This window comes from Diadema antillarum, unplaced genomic scaffold, assembly GCF_040938485.1.
Source record: "Diadema antillarum isolate AM-2024a unplaced genomic scaffold, OU_Dant_1.0 scf00000024, whole genome shotgun sequence".
Classification (NCBI taxonomy): Eukaryota; Metazoa; Echinodermata; class Echinoidea; order Diadematoida; family Diadematidae; genus Diadema; species Diadema antillarum.
Genome location: NW_027270913.1, coordinates 1,766,611 through 1,784,080, shown reverse-complemented (window position 1 = coordinate 1,784,080; position 17,470 = coordinate 1,766,611). Strand labels below are relative to the sequence as shown.

The window sequence follows — 17,470 nt, the reverse complement described above, 5'->3', positions numbered from 1 at the left end:
GATATTGATGACCTCACGACGATGCATTCAATATAAAACAAACCAACATTATCTTTATTTCATCATTGAACATTGCACAGTATAAAGAGTCTACGCAATCGGATAAAATTAAAAGGATGCCTTGATCATATTCATTATGATGATTGTAAGGGAACGTCGAAGGTTCGGTCTGTATATACGGTGAAACTTTATGTTTTGCTCCCTTTGCGAGCTCTTTTTGACAGTATTGGTAGAAATGAGGATTTGGTTTTTAACTTTTTTTGCGAGACACCAAGAAACTACTTACGAAATAGTACAGCATATTTACCATTCCAAGAGGAATTCAGAGTTTATTTGATGACAATCGGTTAAGGAATGGCTGAGATATCCAAAAAAACAAAGTAAAACAAAGCGACTGTAATAAAAGGTGGGTCCTACCTTTCATTAAGATCACTCTGTTTTGGATATCTCAGCCATTTCAAAAACCAATTTTAAACAAATAAACTATGAATTCCTTTTGGAATATTACATGCTCCTTCACATTTCATAAGGGGTTTCTCATTATCTCACAAAAAGATATTACAAACTTGAAATTAGGTCTCGACAGAGCTATACAATCCCTTTAAACAATTATTTTACAATGTCCACCGCGCTATCCCTCAAAGCACAGCACATTAAAATCAAAAGAAAAACTGTGACAAACACAATGATGAGTGATTGCAAATGTTTTGGCTTTTCAAAATCCTGATGAAAATGGGATAGACGTTTGCTGGATGCTGCGGCAGTGAGAAGTTAGAAATGATAAAAGGCTATAACTCTGGAATTTTTACCCGACTCGAATTCACCCTTGCCCTAGCTTCCCCATCTTCAATTTATTATTCTATTAAAGATGGAAAAAAATGACAAGCTCGCCGATCAGCGATGGTGATCGTTACCTACAAGATAAAACGTCATGTACCCGTTTTACTGACTCCGCTGTCGAAGTCGTCGATGAGGGCGACCATGAGGAGACCAAAGGAATACAGACAGCCGTATACGACGCCGCAGAGCGTGGAAGAGGCAATGACCACCACCCATCTCCACTTGGCCTGAACAACAGTCCTCAAGCTGGCCAAGCACACCATGGTGTTCCGTCTGCCAGATCCCGCACAACTTGGTTATTACCGGTATTTGAAGTCAAAATTCAACTTTGAACTTTATTAGGAATCTAATTGTATTTGCAATGCATATTTAAGGGCGGAGCCAGAAATTCCGTACAGGGGGACGGACGCGCCTCCATTTTTCTTCAAATTTCTTTTGTTTTAACAAAACATAAAGAGGAGCGCGCCTCTTTTTATTCCTTTTCTTTTAACAAAAAACAAAACAAAACTAAGAGGGGTGCACCCTGTGCGCCCCCTCTGGGTCCGCCACTAATTAAACATTGTTATGATATTCCCATTTTTAACTTATGTTTTTAGTTAATAAGTGGTATTTTTATATTTTGATAATGAATGTGTGATCTAGTTAGTAACCACCCCTAAAACCTCAACAACTACTCGGCAAAACTATAACGAACTAAATTCAATTCAATTCAATCCAATATTATTTTATTTCCATATAAAGTAATACAGAGTATTATAACTCTTACACGAGTACATAATCTCAAAAGGAACTTTGAATCACGTAATTTTCAACAAACCATGAATATATTATTTTGATGATATCAACTCTGGTTTCGATGAATAAACAAGTAAGCAATAAAATCTTAATTGAAAAAACTTTACATGGAAAAGAGGAATTTACAAGAAAAGCATAGCTTGTAAAATTTGTTAATTATTCTAGGAGGTGATGGCATCTCAAGATCCGTCAACGACTCCATGTTTAAAATTTTGATATCCTGATGTCAGGCGAAATAATTAGAAAATAAAAAAAGACTATGACAAGGACAATAACAAAAGCAGGGACGGAACAGAGAGAAAATAAAACTAAAGATAGGCATGAAAAAGAAAGGGAGGGAAACAAACCAAGACATGTCTACATTCAATAACTCGAAAGGTCACCAAGGCATGAGGAAGAACTTAAAATTCTATACAAATTTGGCTTAAAACACAAACTCTTAATTATCTAAAAAATACTAATCATTAATTTATTCATTTATTTTATGAAAAAGAAATTATCTATTTGTTTGATTACGCGAGGATGACAAAAGATTTTTTTTTTAGCTTTTATTTAAAAGAAGGAAAAGTCTGAGCATCTTTTAGACCCCACAGGCGGGGCTGGGCTGAGCCGCGGCAGAGCCCAGCCTCAATTGCGGGGCCGAGCCCCACAATTCTGTCCGTTTACAGTGCCAGGCGCGGCCCGGCTTTTGATTCAAACCTTTCAATATTTTGTCGTAGTGGTGCTCTGCTTGTAAACAAACACTATTATTGGGAGGGCGCCGCTGGTCGCAATGTGGTATAGTCTGGTTTCCAGACTCTTTGCAAACTGGACTCCGCGGTGACGTATTCGCCGCCTTTGCCGAAGGCAAAGACCTCTGCAGGACAAAACCACCTTAGACTACACTAGTTTTCGACACTGAGGGCGTTAATATCCTGAATAGCGAAATAGCACGGGCAGAGGTAAGGGTCTAGAAGCCAGACTTAATTTGCTACCACATTATTGGCCCAGTTTGCGTTTAGAGTGAGAAAAGGCCGGGCTCGGTCGCGGCCAAGCCGTGGCCGAGATTACCTCCAAAACTTGGCCAAATGCGCTGCCGATTTTGGTACCGCATTAAATGGTCTTTTGCACGTTTATGTACAGTGAAATGAAGGCTGGACTCGGCCGCGGCCGAGCCCGGTCTTTTTACTTACTGTAAACGGGGTCCTATATAGAGTATTATCAAGGCTGTTCCAGAACCTCGGGCCAGTGAAAACAAATGTATTTTGGGCGAGGATTGTACGTAGTAAATGGTAAATGATATTCACTGGAACGTCGAGTAGTTGTGTACAGCATCTTTGCGACGAAAGATTTGATCAAATATTTGTGGTAAACTTTTATTATTATATTTGAACATAAATCGACCCAACTGAAATAAATATAAATCATTTATGCTTAATAATTTATTGTCACAAAAACAAATCATCAGTATGAGCACACGGATTTAGATGTGAGATTACTCTTAACGCCTTTTTTTTTAATGATTTTTTTTCCCAAACTGAATTGATGCCTGTTGCCCCACTCTTAAATCCCACAATTCAAATACAGTAAAATAAAACTGGAGTGAAGCATAGTTAATGAAGAAGTTGATAGAAAATATTTCAGTCTATTTATTATATTTATATTTTTTATTATATTTCGTGAAATTGTTTTACAGAAATCAATTGACATGATCTCTCCAAGTTTGTCAACACAAATACCAAGAATTCTTATACTATTGACTTGTTCAAGAAGAATATTGTCGATTAATATGTCCCCAGGCAATATTTCTATTGAATTACTGAAAATCATAAACTTAGATCGAGCAATATTGAGGGAAAGTTTATTAGCCTTGATCCAATATGAAACTTCTATCAATTCTGAATTCAGGGTATGAAGAAGAGTATGAGGATCAGGGTGGGCAAAAAAAAATGAAATCATCTACAAACAGTATAAACGATAATAATTTCGAAGATTTTTGAAAATCATTAATATGAATTATAAAGAGGAGTGGGTAGAATAGACTACCTTGTGGAACACCACAATTTATATCCAACATCTGAGAGTTTATATTGTTGAAAGTCACAAATTGTTTTCTGTTAGATAGGTAGCTCCTGAACCACTCCAAGGCCTTCCCACGAATTCCATAATGATATAATTTGCTGAGTAGTATTTCATGATTGATAGTGTCGAAGGCCTTGGAGAAGTCCAGGAAAATACTAACCATAGAAATAATTATGTGACAAAACATATCTAGTGCTTGTGTCGCTTTTTCTACAAATGAAAGTAGAGCGTGTGATGTGCAATGGTCTTCCCGAAAACCAAATTGTGAACATTATGATTTGCTTGGCAAAATCTAGATGTTCTAACATATACAATTCTTTCTAAAACCTTTGACATACTTGATAATCAGATAGGCCTGTAATTATTAACATCACTTTCATCCCCCTTTTTAAACACTGGGAGAACCTTAGCTATTTTCATATTGTCGGGTACAACACCAGTCGAGACAGATGAATCAAGAATGTGGGACAAGGGGTTCAACGACATAAACAATAATATTTTTCCGTAAACGGTTATTAATACCATCAAAATCAGAACTTTTATCATGAAGATCCATAAATTGGAAAACTTCTTCTCTATGAGTTCATACAAAGAATATTGAATTGGGGTTTGACGCACCTAGGAAGTCACTGAATGATTTATGCGTTTAGATATCGGGTATTAGTCCGTACAGCAAGAAGTTATAGCTAGTAAGGATGTGTCATGTGCAATTTAGAACTTTCTGTGAAGGAAAGAATAAGTTATTGACTTCATCAAAAAAGAAGAAGCTTTATTTGTTAAACCTGAAAGAATGTTATGTACAATAGTACATACATGTACTTATTTTGGTTTTGTATGAGTATTATGCAAAATTTGTTTACATGTACTGTTTTTAGGTTGTCATCCATTCCAGCGAGTCACATACAGTTTATACTGCCAGCAGGTTTCGGGAATGATTCCGGCTTTCCGTTGGCGGCCTTGTGTGCCTGCTGGGTGGGTTTGCTGCTCTCTCTATTCCGGCCTAACCCGATCGGCTCTGTGGGCAGATTCCATTTTGTATATTGATTATTGTGTGTGTGTATGCATGTTTGCGTAAGTGTATGAAGAAAGAAGGGTTGAGTAAAGAGTATCGTAACTGTGGGTGGATGATTTGTCATGTTTAACTAAAAATGTAACACTCGAATAAAGAATGGAGTCTGCCAGCGGCCTGAATTGGTGCTGGTGGAGTGAGCGGTGGTCCGGCTGGCATGTTCGCGGGCTTGTCGGCGGTTTGCTTGGGACATCTCTCGTAATCCTACATTATTTTGCTTAAGATGATTTGTGAAAATGGGTGACAACTCCTATTTGTGAAATGCTTGGTATGGCTGCTTTTTTTTGTTTTGTTTTGTTTTGTTTTATTTTGGTTTGTTTGTTTTGTTTTGTTTTGGTTTTTTGCTTTGATTGCTTTAATTTTATGTATGATTTGTTTTTGAAAATCAATACAACACACACACACACAAAAAGAAGCTTTCTCGAAGACTTTAAAATAACTTGTATAGGTCCCGATAAATCCCCAACGGAACTTTTAATATCGTTGAAGCCTGTTGGTTTTCTATTGGACCAACAAAACGTATTCTTTCTGACCAACAACAAATTGTTTATTGGTTTTCTATTGACCCTATAGGACCTTTATTGGTGTTTGTTGGATTTCTGTTTGATTTGTGTCAGTCCGACAAGACATTTTCTGTTGGTATTCTTTTTGACCAATAAACTATTTCCCCTATTGAAACCAACAACGGGACTGTTAGTTTTGAAGGGTTAAACATGTTGCAAGTTCGACCTGGGGTGAAATCGCCTAGATGTACACATACATAATATACAAACATACAAACATACAGTACTCTGTGGGTTCATGTAAGGAGCCAAAGATAAAAACGCAATGCAGCTCACCTCCCTTCAATTGGTTCCTACCTTGCCCTGACTATCATCGCCACGCTGCTAGCTGGGATTATCACGATATGAATATGGAGCTACCAGATCCATGGTAAGAGTTTCTGTGTACAGTCGAGCTTATAATGCTCTCTAGCTCCTTGGTATGCGATTGCTGTGTACTAGTTATACATTACGATAGACGGTAATGTGGTTAAGGAAGTACTCCTACTAGATATACATTCTCACCGGTAACCCGAGCGTGTCCAAGGAGTATGTTGTGCAATCAAGCGCGCTGGAACACTTTTGGTTGGTTGGGGGGGGGGGGGATCTCGACGAGGGCACATTATGTGATGGTGTGAAATCCTCAGCGGGGGAGCGAAGCGACCGAGAGGGGGTACCACGGTTGATTGAAACTTTTTGTAAAAACAAAGTACAAAAATCGCGTTTATAGAGCATCTAAAAGCAAATTTCTAGGGAATGCGGAAAAAATTAGTGCGAAGGACCATGATTATAATGTACATTGCGTATCAAAAACACGCAACAAGATGCAACAATGACATAATGTGCCATGATGTAATAAGTGCAATATGTTATAATTTCTGATTTCTTTCAATATATCTGACTTATGAAATCTGATTTTTCACCATAATGTTATATATATATATATATATATATATATATATATGGCCTATGTGTGTGTGTGTAGGGCCTACATTTTAAATTATCCAATAAGTCTAGGAATGGCACCATTATAATTTTTTTTAAAGCAAATAGAACATGTTTTTAATTTTTGATATCACTCTTCACTTTGTCCTGATTTAATAAGGTTAGCAAAAGTAAAAGCACTTGCACTTTTTTTTTTTAAATGATTCTACCTATATGTTACAAATTATCGCCTACATCTCTATTTAGGCTGCACGCATATCAAAAATATAGGGGTATATTAGATCTCTTGGTCATCAAATCGAATTCTCATCCGAGATTAATAAAAAATAAATGATTTCTACCGACTTTGCAGTAACTGAACTGCTTTATCTATTAATGTGTGAAAAAAAAATCACACCTTGTTAACAGTCCTAATTGCGTTTGCACACACACACACACTTATATGATATATATATATATATATATATATATATATATATATATATATATAGGATCGGTTCAGTAACCACACGCAGGGTTGAAATATATGGAGAATCGAAGATAAAGATATAATAACTATGGTCGAGAAAACTGGACGTTAGGCTAATTGGTAAAAATATCTATATTTCGTAAGGAAGTTTATAATATAGATATATATAGAGAGACAGAGTCCCAGTTTAAAGAAGATACGTTTTCAACCAATAGCAAAATACCACTGATAATAATCCGTTCTGGAAGGTCTGGCAAAGACTTGATTATACGATGCTTTCATGTCAGTGTATAGGGGATACTATTTGTTTGCATCAATCCGCTATTGTGGCAAAGTATCGTGTATAAGTTTTAAGCAAATAATGCAGTCAAACATGTATGGACTGCACGCATTCGCGTGATACGTGGTATGCTCACTGAAACAGAATAGCAATACATTACATTTAACACACACACACACACACACACACACACACATCAGCACCGGAAATTTAGTCGCATATATCCCCAAATATCTCCTTTGAAATTCGAACAGAAGGTAAATAATATAGTGATATCAAAGTGTTCATAACCTTCAACCATCACATACAGGACAAGCTTGTTACATGATAACTAGTCTCACTAATGGGCGACATTGCAAAGACTTAAGATTTAGACATTTTTCAAATAATTCTTTCCAATTCCTTGCCAAATAATTCGATTTTGACGAGTGAGCAGAGTTGGGAAACAAATTACTTCATCTGACATTTCTGAGGCCATGCACTGATTTTGTCAATTGAGGAAAAAAAATAACCCTATGCATACTGTGATACGACATGATAATACATGTAATAAGATTATTGTGACTTGTAATATATAAACATAATTGACTTTGTTGTAAATAAAATTTATGTCCTTAAGAAATCAAATCAAATCAAATCAAAATTTTAGAATGCTGTGTTTCAACAAATTTGCTGTTTGCGTCGTGTTTTCCTTTCGATTGATATGAGCTTAGAAATGTCGACATACAGTGCATTTCTCATTAATGCTCTAATCAACATTGTATCAGTATCTGCCATTTTGTAGCCACATAAAATGATGATGTAAAATGTATTTTTGACAGTATAAATAACAACGCGGGACCTCCAGTAGACCTTGGTAGTACTAACTCTGGACATTAAGCGAGTTTTCGGCTGACGACGTTAATGCTATGAACTGAACTTGATCTTGAAGGCGAAAGGTAAAATGATCCAGAACCGTTTTGACTGTGAGATCTAATGTGATCAGCTGCTTCACGAAGGGGCGGAACGACATACACTGTACATCTTCTCTGTTTATTTTAAAAGAAAAACTTAAATCAATGCTACGTGATGATTACAATTTGCCCGACTAGAATCTTTCAACCTGCTTCATTTCACGTGATCCTTTCCTAATGCATGCGGGTCATTTTGAAGTGTACCCTTGCTTTACTTCTGGTTTCAACGTTTATACATGTGCTCCCATCAAATAATGATCATTACACTATATAGTTCTTATACCTTGAATTTGTATACGAACTTGTTGGATATGCTCGTATAATATTATGTGCTTATAATACAACATTTATTGTATGTCAATTTCACTCTACAGTTCTAATTCTTTTTCTCCTGTCTCTCTTTTTCCTTCTTTCTTTTTTCCTTTGATAACTTCTTGTGCCCTTTGTAGCTTGCTATTTCAGCTTTCATATGTCTATGCATCATCAGTATTCTGTGTCCTATCTCCATTGCGAAACGTATTCACATTGGTATTTGTTCCTGGAACCCGTGGTTATTACCTTTCCATCATACATGTATTTCACATCTGATTGAGCGTATAGTCTTTCACATGTACCTATGTATAGATATCGTACGCAGACACACTTTCAAGTCAAGGTCCACTGTATGCTATATTTTGTATCTTGCTTGCTTGTCTTTTTAAGTATACGTATTATCAGTGTAAAGTGTATAGAGAAGATGCAGTTTCAGTAATTCTATATTTTGCCTTCTATGAATATAAGCTCGTAGTATGGCGTCGCGAGCAGAAAACTCAAAGTTGATATTCTACACGCTGGTGATTCTCTCTGTTACGAGGTAATTCCATTCACCAGACTCGTTGCCACTTTTCCGCCAAGATACGTCATCATGAAGACCATCGGTACGATCTGGCTTGGAAGATTTCTCAATAGTCTTCTGATCAATCGCGGAATATCGGCGACCAACTCTTTGGAACAAGATGAATCGGTCCCTTGCAAAGAGTCTCTGGTACACAATGGCAAGACCAAAGAGTGTCGTGGAGGCAAGAAAGATTCCAACATTCCCATAATACGCCATTTGGTAGGAGCCCGTCTTATCAACACTCTCACCTGAAATATTTAGAAAACGGACAAAAGTAAGAACAGGAGTATACAAATCAATTTCCATGAAAAGACTTGAATATAGAACATAAAATCTTAACTGTAATGAAATTATAAAACACAATTATCGTATACATGGCTGTTCACCTCACAAGATTTGACCATAATTATTTTAGCCATATAACCTCAAGTAACTCTTTGTATATTTGACTACCATAATACATGTAGCATAATTTGACTGGCAAGAACTGCTCAGAATATTGCATTGCACAATTTTTCTTGGACCGTTTCAGGTGGCTAAACATGCGTTGAGAAAGCGACTTCCTGAAACTTACCACGCCGTGTTGGTTAGGATAAGCAGGGGAGAGAAAGGGAATCTTTGTAATTCGTCAAGGCACCTTATGATTGTCTTCTGCTCTTCCTGAACATAAAGGGACTGTACAGTTCTGGTTGAGGTGAGGATTTAGCTTTTAACGTTATGCGAGATATTCAGAAACCACTCTATGAGATGTCAAAGAGCATGCAATTCTAAGGGGAATCAAAAGTTTATTCGATTAAAATCGGTTTTGAAATGGCTGAGATATCCTGAAACAAGGTGAAACAAAGAGATCCTAATAAAAGACGTGGCATGTCGCCTTTTATTAATTGTTATCACTTTTTTGGATATGTCAGCCATTTGAAAACCAATTTTCATCATATAAATGTTGAATTCTTCTTAAAATTACATGCTCTTTCATATTTCATAAGAGGTTTCTCATTATCTCACTTAGGAATGTTATAAACCTGAATCCTCACCTCAACCAGTACTGTATAGTCCCTTTAACAGGCGAGTCTAAACAAGTTGCCTTCTTGATTTCTGGCGACCCCTTCTTGCATTCTAGTGTTCCCGTCCTAAAAAGGCACATTCGTGAGTTTCAAAAGCCGCCTATAGCTTCTCGTCACATGTTTCAGCTTCCATTATCTCTGAGTGTACTTTGAGAGCCAATAAATCGATTCAAACTTTATTTCCACTTTTTTTTTCAACAGAATGTACAAAGAAATAATCATGTGAAATTGGCACTGGAAACCTCATAGAATTCTGCCAAAAATTTCTGACACAAAAAAGGGTTTATTTTTCTACCACGCTAATCGCCGCTTACCGAATACCGCTCCAAGTGTTCCACCCAAGCCGAAGGATATTGACATTCCTGCCCACATCTGGAGCCGGTACTCGTGCCTGAAGATCTGCTCACTAATGGAATGTGGTAGGGAGTCGAGAGAAGCCAGTACGAATAACCCCTGCACTGTTGAACAAATAAAAAGTGATTGTGATAGTGACAAACAGGTAGGTACTAAGTAGATAGATAGATAAATACTACGTAGACAGATACTATAGATAGATAGATTGATAGATTCATTCATTTAAATCAGTAAAAATGAATTAAAAAGAATATTGCACAACTCTTTCACAGATTTGCATGTAATGCCACAATAATCAAAACATCTTCCTACAATTATGATATGGCGACAGCCCCAAAAACTCATGATATTTTAGCAACAACAACAAAAAAGTCCTCTCTTACTACGGTTTCAGAAACATCGATTTCAGAAACAAGTTGTGTTGGCTGGAAATTGAGTGCTGAATAAAACATGACTCTCTTTATTCATCATTTGAATTACACGCAGGGCATACATACAAGTGAACATGGTCATTGTCTCGGTGCTACAAAAAGATACTTGGAGATACTGACTCCAATAATACTCCAATAATTATACGCCTAATATGAGTATCAAGCACAGACCTGAAAAGGAACTGGATGAATCAAGTTGTGATTACGCAAGTCCCGTATGATCTGGGCCCCGTTGCATAAAAGTTACGATCACACGCAAGTCCCAAATGCTCCATTCTGATTGGTTGAATATCAAGTTGCGTATGATTTTCTTGACTTGCGTTTGATCATAACTTTTATGCAAAAGGGCCCAGGACTGCGAGTACTTACAACCCTATTACAAGATTACGCGGTAGGCTGCGAATCTTCTATCAACAGCCCTTTAACAGAAAGTCATCACAAACGAGACAAAGGACGAAATAAGAGCCACTACATCAGCACTTGCTAATTTCGCAAATGACATTAAGTTACGTTCAGACGGTGATCCCTAACCTCGAAAACAGCTATCTTGGAGGATAAGCTCTGGCGGGCGTTCACACGACGAAGCTTATTCTTGAAATTAGCTATACTGGAGGATAGGCTAACTGTCACCGTAACCACGCTTATCTACAAACCCCTATCAAGTTCTGTCCACATGAAGCTGAACTACGAGTGGAACCCCTCCCCCCCCCCCCCCCACCCCGGCTCGTTGATAGAGCGCTAACCCTGATCTCGTTGATAGCTATCTTCGAATTAGCTTCTAGATAGCTACCAATGAGTGCACCAACACGGTGCCTAACTACGAGCCTATCCTCGAAGAGAGCTATCCTCGAGGTTTGATAGGGATCACCGTCTGAACGTAGCTTCGGTCTGCTGGAGTCTGTACCTGTTGCCTGAAAGAAAATGTACGGCTTCGATGGCGTAATCTGTGTCATCAAGAACATGAACAGGGCGCCAGTGCAATTGGCCACCATGGCAATGAAGATCTTTGGGATCGGCAGACGATCGGTTATCACGCCCAGGACAATCTTTCCGACGACCTCCGTAGCACCCATCGTCGCCATGACCAGAGCTGCCGTCTTCTTCGAGAATCCCGACGAAATGGTCATGTTGACCTGTGACGTCAACAGTTTCAAACCATTAAAGAAAAATTCCGCAACGTATTCATGTTAACGATAAAGATAGAGCTAGAAAAAAAAAATAAACATGAGTGGCATTGATTATGAATAGGAGACCCGAGACCCCCATGAAAAACGGTAAATTAAATGTATAACTGTTCACACTTGTTCATGAACGTGACACTCACTTTAATAAACGAATATTATTAGTAAATGCGACGACGACGTCACGTGTGGTGTACGTCTCCAAAGTTTGTTCATGTGCCTTTAACCCAACCAAAGGACTGATTACCTGGCATATTCTTCACATTTCATTTCCTGAAAGTGGTAAAGATACTCCCGTGTTGATATTGATGTGCCCTACGGGAGAGTATTATTGATGCAGCCTATTTTGACATGACACTGCTTTATCAAAGGTATGCCGCCAGTTACCATTATTTCAAAACATGTAAATCTGTATTGAATTTCGTTAACTTCGATATGTTTCTTCGAACAGGTTGAACCTCTAACTCTTTCATTGATCAAAATTCTATTCCTGAACAGAAAATGGTGTCAAATGGAGTTCTTCGTCACTTTCACGCTGAAGGTCAGTTTACCAAAAACACGGTGTCCCTACTGGAACGAACAAAAAAAAAGAGAGACCTTTGAACAAGCAGCGATGCATGGTATAGTTTGCTTCACTGAAACGATGCAAAACTGCCTATCGGTCGAAATTTGGTACCGTGCTGAAGTAGGCAAATGAGACAGCCACAGCCGCCGTTACAAAGCCCAGCTGGATCAGCCACAATTCTGGCATTTTCAGGATCTCGAGTCCATGGAGCCAAGAGCAGGATGAGCCAGTCTGTCCGTGAGCTTTACCCTTCAGCGAGTCTGCTGACGAAGGTTCTCTAGCTTCGTGAAGTCCTTCTGGGGTACGATCAAAATGACGCGTTTTATCAACATCTTCGTGGACAGAACCATTGCCCTGGAGTCTATATTCAGGGCTATCTTTGGAGCTCCAGTTTTGATGCAATTTCGGGAGCGACTTCTCTGCCGTTGTATCATTTTCGATAAACGTCCTCGCTTTACGGCTGTCCAGTTTGTCTCTAGAAACACAATGATCACTGACGGTACCTGATTGCACATTCGGCTTAGTTCTAATAGGAACTACGTGGTCACAACCGCTGTCCTCCAAGAACTGTTCTCGCTCAGATTCCTTGTCCTTGAGTACGCGACCATCTTCATGACCATCTGCCTCCGGAGGAGAACGCCGACGTGGCTCACTTGGGGCAGAAGTGAACGTTGGGATACAGAAGCATCCGACCATGGCAATGATTCCCGACGTGATCCTCATCATTCCACGCCAACCGAACCGGTTGATGAGGGCGTAAACGACCGGATTGAATATCAACACACCTAATAAAGAATCCAACGAAAATAGATCGCTTTAAGCTCAACAAACAAACTTTCACTATGAGAGTAAAATACGAAATTAGGCCGACATTATGAGTTATTCATTTCTTCGTCTGCATTGAATACATGTTCTAATCCCTGAGTGTAAATAGTTTACTTAAAGGACAAGTTCACCTTCATAGACATGTGGGTTGAGTGAATGCAGCAATATTAGTAGAACACATCAGTGAGAGTTTGAGCAAAATCGGACAATCCGTTAAAAAGTTATTAATTTTTGAAGTTTCTGCTCAGTCACGGCTGGATGAAAAGACTACTATAGCTTGTGATGTCACATTAGTACAACGATATAAAGAAAGAATAAAGAAAGTTCAACATATTTCCATTTTTCTCGCATAACAAAAGAACACTCGACTTCTCTCTTTCAGAAGGCAGGGGGAATAATATTACCCTTAACATACGTCAGTAGCAAGTCGAAAAAATGTGCACTTTATTCAAAAAGTAAAGTTTTGTGAAATTCTCTTTTTATTTTCTTTATGTAGTTGTACGCATGTGACATCATACACTATAGTAGTCTTCTCTTCCAGCAGTGACTGCGCAGATACTTAAAATATTCGTAACTTTTGAACGGATTGTCCAATTTTCCTCAAACTTTCACTGATGTGTTCTACTAATATTGTTTCATTCTCTCAATCCTTATGTATATGAAGGTGAACTTGTCCTTTAATAGAGAAACAGATAAAAGACTAATGTAGATTAGAGTGGAAACGAAATTTTGTCTCCAGTCCCAAATAACCCTTAAATCGTAATTTTTGAAAGCCTCGTGTTACCACTACGAGTTGTGACTTCTGCGGCTCCTAAGCTCGAACTGTACCAAGGAGAGCCTATAGCAAGCCCTCATGAAAATTTGTAATAGTTCTTACACCAGAGCAACGTGTGTAATGGGTCAGTTGACTGATGCAATAAGTTCCTTTTGATATTGACGAGTTTCATTATTCAAAACAAAGAATGCAAACATAGTAGATATATATATATATATATATATATACATGTATATATTACATATATATATATATATATATATATATATGTACATGTATATATTACGCATGCATACACCTTTTTTTTTTCTTCTTACAGTCTACATTTGATTTTACCGATATTAACACCAGCTGACACCGTTCCCAGTGCAAATGATCGATGTTTATTGGGGAAGTAGCCGATTGGACAGTTGAACGCACAGCACAAAATGAAACTGCATCCTACTCCGTAGAGACAGCTGTAGGAAAAGAACATTACGGAGATACCGGGAGCGAAAGAAGTCGTAATCGAGGCAACGACACAGAAGGTGACGCCCAGACAGCCGGCAAGGCGGTATCCCAGTTTCGTGGTCAGCGGTGATGTGAGGAGACACGCCGCCAGTGATACCCCATACGAAGATGTTCCAATATAGCCTGGAAAGATATCACAACGTATACAACTGGCAACAATAAACATGATCTCTTACAACTTTTATCATGTTTGTACTTATCAGCTATTTGCCGGCTGCGTGAAATCCACTTGTCAGCATCATCAGGCAGTTAGATATTGATGTCCTCACGACGATGCATTCAATATAAAACAAACCAACATTATCTATTTTTCATCACTGAACATTACAAAGTACAGTGTATAAAGAGTCTACGCAATCGGATGAAATTAAAAGGACGCCTTGATCATATCCATTATGATGATTGTAAGGGAACGTCGAAGGTTCGGTCTGTATATACGGTGAAATTTTATGTTTTGCTCCCTTTGCGAGCTCTTTTTTGACTTAAAGGGATGGTATAGTATTGGTGGAGATGTTGATTGGGTTTTGAACTTTTTGCGAGATACCAACAAACCACTTATGAAACAGAATAGAGCGGGTTGAAGAGGAATTCAAAGTTTATTTGAAGAAAACATATTTGGGAATGGCTGAGGCATCCAAAAACAAAGCAAAACAAAGCGACTGCAATAAAAGGTGGATCCCATCTTTATGAAGATCACTCTGTTTTGGATATCTCAGCCATTTCAAAACCAATTTTCATCAAATAAACGATGAATTCCTCTTGGAATCAAATGCTCTTTCACGTTTCATAAGAGGTTTCTTATTGTCTCACCAAAAGATGTTACAAACTTGAAGTTAGGTCTCGACAAAACAATACAATCCCTAAACAATCATTTTATAATGTCCATCGTGCTGTCCGTCAAAGCACAGCACATTAACATTAAAAGAAAAACGATGACAAACACATAAGTGATTGCAAATGCTTTGGCTTTTCAAAATTCCTAGATCAAAATCCTTTTCAAAATGTTCTATACCAATTATTACAAATTGTTCGGAAGAGTTTGGCAATTTTTAGGCATCGAATCTTAAAAGAAAAAAAAAACCACAACCAAACTTCTTCGTATCTCATTAAGAGTCATATTTACGACACACTCCAGAGAGTAGATGCTGTATAATGCTGATGAAAATGGGATGCACCCTTGCCCTATAGCTTCCCATCTTCAATTTATTATTCTACTAAAGCTGAAAAAAAAGACGAGCTCGCCGATCAGCGATGGTGATCGTTACGTACAAGATAAAACGTCATGTACCCGTTTTACTGACTCCGCTGTCGAAGTCGTCGATGAGGGCGACCATGAGGAGACCAAAGGAATACAGACAGCCGTAGACGACGCCGCAGAGCGTGGAAGAGGCAATGACCACCACCCATCTCCACTTGGCATGAACAACAGTCCTCAAGCTGGCCAAGCAAACCATGGTGTCCCGTCTGCAAGATACCGCACGACAACTGGGTTATTATCGGTATTTGAAGTCAAAATTTAACTTTGAACTTTATTAGAGATTTAATTGTATTTGTAAAGCATATTTAGGGGCGGATCCAGGAATTCCGTAAAGGGGGATCGAGGTGCTTTTACAAAATTAAAGGGGGACGGACGCGCCCAAATTTTTCTTTTTTAGTTCTTTTGTTTTAACAAAAAATTAAAGAAGGGCACGCCCTGTGCGCCCCATCTGCATCCGCCACTAACTAAACATTATTGTTATTGTTATAATATTCAGAATTTTAACTTATGTTAGTTAATAAGTGGTATTTTCATGATATCGAATGTGTGATCTAGTTAGTAACCAACCCTAAAACCTCAACAACTATACTCGGCAATATCATAACGAACTAGATATCAGGTATTGTATTAGTCCGTATAGCAATAAGTTATAGCTAGTGAGGATGTGTCATGTGCAATTTAGAAGTCTATGTGAAGGAAAGAATTAGCTAATGTAACTGCATTAAAAAAGAAGATGCTTATCAAGACTTTCAAATAATTTGTATAGGTCCCACTAGATTCCTAGCAGAACTTTCAATTGATGCCTGTTGGTTTTCTATTCGTCCAACAAAAAGTATTCCTTTGGACCAACAAAAAAAAATTGGTATTCTATTAACCCTATTATAGGACTTTCTATTGGTGTTTGTTGGATTTCTGTTGGATTTGTATCGGCCGAACAAGACATTTTCTATTGGTATTTTTTTGACCAATAAACCATTTTCCCTATTGAAACCAACAACGGGACTGTTCCCAGTTTTGAAGGGTTAAGAACCCGTTGCAAGTTCAACTTCAACTTGGGATGAAATTGACTATCTATACATACATACGAGTGGGTTATTACACCTAGCCAAAAATAAAAACGCAATGCTGCTCACCTCACAGCCAGCTCCCTTCAATTTGTTTACGGGCCAACCTTCCCCGGACTATCACTGGCCACGCTGCTAGCTGGGGTTATCACGGTCTGAGTATTATGGAGATACCAGTTCATGCGGTATATGAGCTTCTGGTGTACTGTACTGTGTATGTTTACTAGCTCCTTGTTATGATCTTGTGAGTCTTGTGTACAGTTACGTGCAGACAGACGATACGGTTGAGGTACTTGATATGGCTAAACATTCTCACCGGCAACCCGAGCGTGTCCGAGGATTACGTTGTGCAATAAATGTGCGCATGCATTACCGATACACATTCGCCATTCCAAGGATATTAAATAATAGGACTCTTTTATTAGGGATTCCCAAGGTCCAAAGACGACGACTATCAGCAATCGATATCAGACCCCTCGAATTACCTATCATAACTGTCACAGGAACGAATTGAAACCTGTGTAGCGAATTCCACTGTTTTATCTTCCCGTTGAGGACGGTTTGATTTTGCTACAACACGCATTTCCCATAGATGCTTGCCCGAGTTTGCTC

General features: G+C 38.3%; 1 protein-coding gene across 1 annotated transcript; it reads right to left on the bottom strand.

The window, feature by feature from the left end:
• Positions 1-8,639: 8,639 nt before the first annotated feature.
• On the bottom strand, positions 8,640-15,990 carry LOC139732466 (monocarboxylate transporter 7-like). The gene is made up of 6 exons (XM_071643332.1): positions 15,825-15,990; positions 14,363-14,659; positions 12,538-13,211; positions 11,585-11,813; positions 10,210-10,353; positions 8,640-9,079 (listed from the first exon to the last, which is right to left on the bottom strand). Exons 1-6 carry the CDS (start codon positions 15,988-15,990, stop codon positions 8,778-8,780), a joined length of 1,812 nt encoding a protein of 603 aa, XP_071499433.1. The 3' UTR covers positions 8,640-8,777.
• Positions 15,991-17,470: the final 1,480 nt, after the last annotated feature.